The following is an 8,371-nucleotide window of genomic DNA, read 5'->3' as shown; positions in this document are numbered from 1 at the left end:
GGTGAAGTCAGGACTGCTGACCCACATAGTAGTGCCTTTTCTACTAGAGGGGCTTTATATACGACATGAGAGTAATCACAAGGAACTTCTTAACTAGTTACTTTTTTCCAGCCCTAGCTGGTTCTCTGTGGAGCAGCTGTCTTCCCCCACCGCGAGTCTTGCATGTGCTGTGAACAGAAGCCCTGGGGCTGGGCATGCGCAGTTATTCTTTACTGAGCTCCGGGCAGGTGCCTGGACCCTGGCGTTGCTGTAGCGGATGCTTCAGTGAAAACAAAGTCAGGTGCCCCTTGGGAAGCACTGGTGTTCTGATTCTGTTTTTCTTCCTTCTGGCACATGCTGGAAGCCGATTCCGGGGGACTGACTGCACATCATGTAACGGTGGCGGGTCTGCTTTGCAATGGCCACTGGGGCCCCTGGACAGCCTCGGTGTGGTTCTCCCAAACCTGGTCCAGATGGGTCACCTGGTGATTCTGGTTACTCCTATCACTGTGTATTTTGCCCATCAGATGGGGTTTTGGGCAGGGATAAATATTGCTTTATATTCTTCATATTAGGTGGCAACATTCATTAAGAAACATGCTTTACATATGTTTAACATCACTGGGGAAAAGCTTGGCTTTTAGAACATTCTCTCAGGGACAAGCCAGACAGCTCCCAGCATGGGAAGATTTCTTTCCTTTTAGTCAGGGAGGATGATAATTGTTTTTCTTACTAGCAGTGAGTAATAGAGTAAAAAAAAAAGTACAGCTTCTGAAAGCACAGGATAATTAGGGGAAAATAGAGCCCATGACTAAACAACGGCAATTGGCTCTTGTCTCAAACCAATTAGCCACAGAAATGATTAAATTCTCTCCTCCTCTGTCGTTAGAGCTAGAAGCTGTGGATCCAGGCTCTCCTGGGAAGGCAGGAGCAACTGCTGGGTCATCCCTAATGGGGCTTCAGAGGCCTCCCCTGTCCCTCCACCAAGGACATGTGTGCCCTTGTACCGAGCTCCAGTGTGTGGGGACTGCGCTGTCCTCTGATCTGCGCTCCATCACTTTCTAAGACTCGTCATTTCAAACACGTACAAGAATAGCGAGAATGGTAGTGCGAACTCCTACGGATGCCCACCACCTGATTCATCAGTCATCGATAGTGTGCCAAGTTTGTGGCATCTGTCTCTTCCCCTTGACATTTTGTTTTCAGGCATTTTAAAGCAAATCCTAGGTCTGTGTCATTTCACCTGTTCATACTTCAGTGTAGATTTCTAAAATGTGAGCATTTTCCTACATATCCACCATATCCTTATCACACCTTACAAAAGTGGTAGTAATTCCTTGATACTACCTGAGACCCGGTCCATATGTGAGATTCCTGGAATGTCTCAAAATTGCCTTTTGATAGCTGGTTCATTCAAATCAGGACCTAAACCAGGCTCTCTCGTTGCATTTGTTTGTTTTGCCTCATGAATCTCTCTTGTTGAAAGCAGCACCCCCATTTTTTCTCAAGTCAGTTGTCCTATTGGGCGTCTCACTTTCTGGATTATTCTGCTTGCTTCTTTCTTGTGTCCTTTAGCTTGCCCCCAGCCCTTCACCACCCGTTTTAGAGCTGGAAGTTCTCACTAAAAGGCTTTCTTTTAGATTCATGTCAACTTTTTTTCTATTTAAAAAATTAAATTTTTTCAGCTTGATTGAGGTATAATTGACAAATAAAATTATAAGATATATAAAGTACATGTCATGGTGATTTGATATAGTATACATTGTGAAAGGATTCCCACCATCTAGTTAATTAACATCCATCATCTCATATTTTTTACATTTTTTAATGAGAACATTTAAGTTTTACTCTCTTAGCCAATTTCAGTAATATAATACAGCATTATCAACTTTAGTCAGGATATTTTACTTTCTAATCAACAAACACTTGGTAGACAGGGCTATGCTTGTCGCCATGCGCTTGATCAAGGGCTCGGTCAGGGGCATTATGATGTCCGCTGGTCCTGAGGTTCTGCGTGAGACTGGAGTGTGGCAACATGGGTGGACATCGTGGACAGCTGCAGGGGAACCTTTGCCTCCGTGCTTCATCCTAACCCTCACGTGGCCATGCGCCCTTTCTCCTCGCCACAGGTAGATGGTTTGTTCATTATTGGTTGGATGTACCTGCCTCCCCACGACCCTCACGTGGATGACCCAATGCGATTCAAGCCCTTGTTCAGAATTCATCTGATGGAGAGGAAGTCTGCCACGGTGGAGTGCATGTATGGCCATAGAGGGCCCCACAATGGCCACATCCAGGTGAGTGTGTGCTCGGGACTCCCTTAGACATGGCAGCTGTGTGCAGGCTAGGGGTAAGGTGTCCTCTGCAATTCCCAGTCCTAGTGCCAGCTGAGTTTGCGGAGATATTCCTAGCTGTGAGCCTGTGTCTATATAGATCAGGGGAAACATGAGGAGATGGGGGCACTACCCCCACACCTTCTGTGTATTATTTATGCTTTGGTGCTGTGATGTAACTCCCCAAAGAATCACTTGCTGGAACCCTCCATTGGTTCTGCATCCAGTTAAAACCATTTGTTCTTTCCATCCACAATTCCTCAATGTTCCTTTTGCAAAACCTCTTTGCAAGAAGTCAGCTTAGAATAAGACACTGTGATACTGTTCTGGCAAGTGTGTTATCTGACACACTCCAAATGACAGCCTCCTTTTGCTGCTCTAAGAATCCTCCTGGGAAAGCACAAATGCCTCCCCCTTGGATGCACCCCTCCTTGAAAAGAAGGTGTGTGCTCAGGGTGGTTCTGAGCTTCCCTCTGTGGACCAGCCACAATTTGGTGGCATCTTGAGCTTCTGTAGCTGAGTGGGGTACATCGGTGAGGAGGGGCTCATCTTTGGGTGAGGGCGTCATGACTGACTCGTTCCCCTCTCTTCTTTGTCATGAATACTCAAGATTGTGAAGAAGGATGAGTTCTCCACCAAGTGCAACCAGACGGACCACCACAGGATGTCTGGTGGGAGGCAGGAGGTGAGCCTGTATCCCTTCTGTGCACATGGAGCAGATGTGAGTTTGAATGGTTTGACATCACCAGCATGCCACCAACAAGAGGACTTTGACTCGTTCCCCTCTCTCCTTTGTCATGAATACTCAAGATTGTGAAGAAGGATGAGTTCTCCACCAAGTGCAACCAGACGGACCACCATAGGATGTCTGGTGGGAGGCAGGAGGTGAGCCTGTACCCCTTCTGTGCACATGGAGCAGATGTGAGTTTGAATGGTTTGACATCACTGGCATGCCACCAACAAGAGGACTTTATCCCATCCCATGGTTCATCCTCACGTTGTTGGCACAGAAAGCACATCTTACCCTTTTGTCAGAAATGGCCTCATGTGCATATGTGTACACAAACACGAGTTCTTATTTCCCACTACCCCTCAGAATGAATGACCAAAAAGAAATAGTTTTCTCTCGTTAGTTCTCCTTCGCTCCTTTGGGGAAATCTCCGATGGGCTGTGCAGGCTTCTTCTTAGAGGTGAGTTGCAGGGAGATCAGAGGGCTGTTTTTAGGTAGCATAATGGATAAACCTGCATGCCATTGCTACCCAGGAGTTTGTGCTTCTTTTTGTTTGCTCAAGTAATTTTGTCTTGTCTTTGAGTTTCAGTTTTCTGAGGATCTAAGTCATATTGCCATTTCAAAATATTCTTAAGAAGAACTTGAACTTTTAAAATATAGAATGCTCATTGCAGCTTCTAGGTATTTGTTGGAAGTGCACTTCTCAGCCAGTTTCTGAGTCTCTGATGGCTTATGTTAGCTCGTGATTTCTTTAGCATCCTGCCTGTGAAGGAACCAGTGAATCGTCCTCCCCCAGCCCTTCATGTGGGCTCCAGCCTTCATCAACACCAGAAGCCAGCCCTGCGAGGTCATTTGTTAGTAAACTACATCCACAGGGTTTGCCAACCCTCCCACTTCCTTGTACGCAAACTCTAGTTCCAGGAATTCTGCCAGCTGTGCGTACTTTCGAAGGCCAAGTCCAGGCTATCCTGTAGTGTGACCTAGAACCTTAGCTGGTACCTTAGGGCTGCAGGGTCATTGGCCTGAGCCTCACAGGCACCTCTCATGTGACCCTCCCACAGATTGAAGCTGCATCTTCTGGGTCCCTGTAAGCAGCACAGTGTCAGGCTGCCGGATTCTGACTCCAGTGCAGACACGACCTGGCTTGTCTTCATAGATGACAGCACAAGGCCCAGTCGCTACCGTCTTTCCCTGCCCCTGCCTGTAAAGGATTCCCAGCCTGAGGCTTCCAGAAATCTGGGGGATGCAGGGAGGAGCAAAGATGGGGAAGTAATCACCCAGTTACTAAAATTATGCCTATCATCATCAAATAGAACACGAAGGCAAGAGGGCTAATATAGCAGCTAGGAACCATCTCCAAGCCCATTCTCCAGCTTCCTTTATGTATTTTAGCATTTCTGATGTAATTACAATCTGACTTTGTTTAAGTTGGATCTTTTTTTTTAGCATAACTCTTATTCCATAGATATTTTCCAGTCTTATTGGAACTCTTTAAGCTTTATTTTTATATTAAATGCTATGTGCAGCATAGTATTCCATCATCTTGCTGCGATGTAATCAGATGTAACCATTCTCCTACATTTGGACCTGGGGTTTGTGCTCAGATGTTCACGTGTCCCATTACCCTCCTGATCACGTGCTTGAGTGACTTTCCCTCTGAGAGCCTCAGTCCTTATCTGTAAAATAGGGCCCCATGATGACCTGCGGACTCTGAGTGGTTTTGGAAGATTGAGTAGGGCACCACATGTGAATGACAGCACCAGGCCTGGCCGGAGCCATGTGAGAGGATGCCAGGTGTTATTACTGTAACCCCGCTCTCTGAACTCTATGCAGAAACCGTATCTGGATTTTGGGTCATGCAGAAATGGAATTGACAGGTAAAAGGCCCGAAGATGTTCCAAATTATTGTTCCATGTTGCCAGTTTGCTGCTCCTTATGTACAGCCCACCAGGGCAGTGAGACCTGCCTCCCACGCTCCCGCCGGCCCTGGTGTTGATCCTGGTGGAGGCAGCACCGGTTAGCATGTGGCCTTTGGGTTAGCTCTGATTCTGCCACTTACTAAGTGGAAAGGTTTCTCAACTTTTACAGGCCCAAATCTCTGTAGAACGGGAGAAATGTTAGCACCCATCTCCTAGGCCTTTGTGCAGATTAAGACGATGATTGTGTTGTGCCGGCACACGGTGAGCCAGTCCTGGATCAATATTAAGCTTATTCTTGTCTTTTATGTTCCAGGCTCTTGTGTTTTTCCTTGTGCCTACATACCTTATAATATTATTTCATAATAAACGTATGCATCTCAGAGTTCTTTGTTCTGAGTATTTGAGTCTGGTTGGTATTCCTAATGATTTTGACCTTTTCGTGCAAAGTAAATATGATTACAACTATTCGCAAGCCATCTTCTTCATGGTATTTAGCTCAAGTCTGATGATTCACCATGCCAGCATTGAAATCCTTGTTCATTACATTCACTTCCATTTCTATCTGTTAGTTATATATCTGACTTTTTCTTTTTTTAGGGCCTTTCCTCCATGGATTCAGCCATTTAAATGGAAGGTTTTAACTTTGGTGAACTCTAATTTGTCCATTTTTTTCTTTTATGGTTATAGTTTTCTGTGTCCTAAAAAACTTAGCCTACTTCGAAGTTGCAGAGAGGCTCTCTTTCTTTTTCTTTTTTTTTTGAGGTATGGTGGCTTCATGTTATGCTTAGGTTTGAGACCCATCTTGAATTTTTTCTTGTGAATGGTATGAGGCAGGAGTCATGTTTCTTTTTCTTTGTATAGATGTCCAGTTGTTCAAGCATCATTTGTACTAAAGGCTTTCCTTTCCCCATTGGGTTGCTTGGATACTTTTTCAAAAATAAATGTGTGTCTGTTTCCAGGCTCTCTGTTTAATTCCATTGATGTCTTTGTCCATTCTTACACTCATACCAACGTCTTGATTACTGTAGCCTTAGAGTGAGTCACAACATGAGCTAGTGAGGGTCATCTAGCTTTGTTCTTTTGCAAGATTGCTTTGGATATTTTAGGTTCTTTTCATTTCCATAAAAATTTCAGAATCAGCTTGTTGGTTTCTACAGAAAACTTAGCCTGGTGGGATTTGATTGGCGCTAAACCTGTAGATCATTTTGGAGTGTTGTTGACCTAATGCTGCATCTTCCAGTCTGTAGATACCTCTGACTATTATTCGGCCTCTTCCGTTCAGCGGAGTCTTGGGGTTTTCAGAGTGGAAGTCTTGCACATATTTTGTGGGTTGTTTTTTTTTTTTTTGAGGTGGTTGTTGCAAATAGGATTTAAAATTTTTATTCTCCAATTCTGTGCTACTAGTATATAAAAATTTAGTTGGTTTTATGTATTGATTTTGTAGTCCTAATAGTTTAGTTCAGTCGCTCTAGTAATTTCTGTTCTTTGTGGGAGTTTGGGCAGTAACATATTAAAGCAATTGACAGATTGTACCTCTTTTTTTTGGTAAATTGCTGTTGCTTCTATTTGTAGAGCTAATTCTAGATGATCATTAGAAACACTACATATATTAAATTAAGAACTCAGATCTGTGGATTAATTAAGTTAAATGTGTAGAATCAAGCTATTAAGCACTAAAGATCCTTCACATTCTTTGATTCCATAATGAATTATTGAGCTTTGGGGATGTGGCATTTGTGAAAAACTCCCTTTTCACACATATACTTACTGAACATACAATATAACTATGAAGGCACGTTTGAGAAAGAAAAATTCACCCACAGTCTCTCCACCCTGGCTGTACTTGTCGTATTCCTCATTGGCAGCCACAGAAAGCAGCTCTGGCCGACGTGACCAGCCTAGGGTTTAGCAACAGAGTCCTGTCTTCTCGCTCTTTCAGAAGCCCAATAACCAGGCTCAGAGACTGTGTCGAGCCAGCTCAGTTTAGACATCTCCTGTTTCGTGGGTGAGCGTGGAAGCGAGACTCACTTGGCTGTTCTCTGGGAGTTCTGGACATGGGCTCTGGCCCCAGCCTTGCCTGAAGGGACCCCGTGTCCCTGCTGCTTCCCCTGAAGTCTGGGCCCGTGTGCTCTGGGAAAGCAAGGACCAGAGCCCCTCGCTTTTTGTTGCTGGCATGCCTCCATAGAAAGGGAGGCAGGTGCTGGGAGACCAAACGCATGGCAGCTGCCTATTCTTCTGCCAGCCATGTCTCTATGCATCTTCCCAGGTGGGTTCCAAGGCATCACCCATAGCTATAAAAATGCTGCTTTGTCCACTTATCCTCACAGTGAGCAACCTCTCCAGACCCCTCTGTCATGGTGGTTTTCATGACCTGTGTTCTCTTGGAAGGAATTCCGAACCTGGCTGAGGGAAGAATGGGGGCGGACACTGGAGGACATTTTCCACGAGCACATGCAGGAGCTCATCCTAATGAAGTTCATCTATACCAGTCAGTACGAGTAAGTGCAGCCCCTCCGTGGGTACCGTGAGCGCAGCCCCTACCCCCGCATGCGTACCATGAGCGCAGCACCCCCCGACCCATGGGTACTGTGAGCTCAAGCCTTCCCACCCCCAACCCCTGGGTACCGTGAGCACAGCCTCCTCTCTGTAGGTACTGAGAGCATAGCCCTTCTCTGAGAGTGCTCTGAGTGCAGTCCCTCTCTGCGAGAAGACTGTGAACTCACTGTCGCCCTCTGTGGGTACCGTGAGCATAGTCCCCATCCCTACCTCCCGACTACCCCTTGTTTGTTTTCTGTCTGATGTGTCGTCATCATCCACCAGCTGTGCTCTGGCGGGCCGGGTGTTTGCGCCGGATCATCAGGCTCGTTTCCCATGTCTTCCCGGGAGGCCTGCTTTCTCACCGTCTGTGCCTGTGCCCACAGCCCCTGTTTAGCCTCTTTTGCCATGTCCTTTGTGCAGTCCCAGGGTGACAGAACAGGAGTGGCATTTCTTTCTCTCCACCCCAGCTGCCTTGGGGCTCCCAGCAGAGACACATGAGCCCCTGTTAAGCCCTATTGGAATCAGAGAAGGTGTCAGGGTGCCATGCACATGTGGCTAGGGGTGAGCCTGGCTCAGAACCGTGGAGTGTCGCTGCTCCTCTCTGGCCTGACCACACTGGGCTGCCCTGCTCCGCTGACCCTCCGTGGCAGAGCAGGGAGGTGCATGGGCACTGCCCTGCTGCCCCCCATGCCTCTCTGCCATGCTCTCATGCTGCCCGCTCCCCCCACAGCAACTGCCTGACCTACCGCCGCATCTACCTCCCGCCCAGCCACCCGGACGACCTCATCAGGCCGGGCCTCTTCAAAGGCACCTATGGCAGCCACGGCCTGGAGATTGTCATGCTCAGCTTCCATGGGAAGCATGCCAGGGCC

The 8,371-nt window shown here is 46.8% G+C and overlaps 1 protein-coding gene across 1 annotated transcript in view; it reads left to right on the top strand.

Annotated features, from left to right (window-relative positions):
* The window catches only part of FBXO31 (F-box protein 31), a gene marked incomplete at its 5' end in the record, with an annotated part of 32,807 nt that overhangs the window by 18,375 nt on the left and 6,061 nt on the right, over positions 1-8,371 (top strand). Inside the window, 5 exons of the mRNA XM_025042521.1 lie at positions 8-28; positions 2,109-2,276; positions 2,923-2,997; positions 7,350-7,459; positions 8,230-8,368. Coding sequence (XP_024898289.1) covers positions 8-28; positions 2,109-2,276; positions 2,923-2,997; positions 7,350-7,459; positions 8,230-8,368 — 513 coding nt within the window. The remainder of the gene's footprint in view (positions 1-7; positions 29-2,108; positions 2,277-2,922; positions 2,998-7,349; positions 7,460-8,229; positions 8,369-8,371) is intronic.

Source organism: Pteropus alecto, unplaced genomic scaffold (genome assembly GCF_000325575.1).
Source record: "Pteropus alecto unplaced genomic scaffold, ASM32557v1 scaffold7, whole genome shotgun sequence".
In the NCBI taxonomy this organism is placed as follows: Eukaryota; Metazoa; Chordata; class Mammalia; order Chiroptera; family Pteropodidae; genus Pteropus; species Pteropus alecto.
This window is presented reverse-complemented; position numbering and strand designations above follow the sequence as displayed.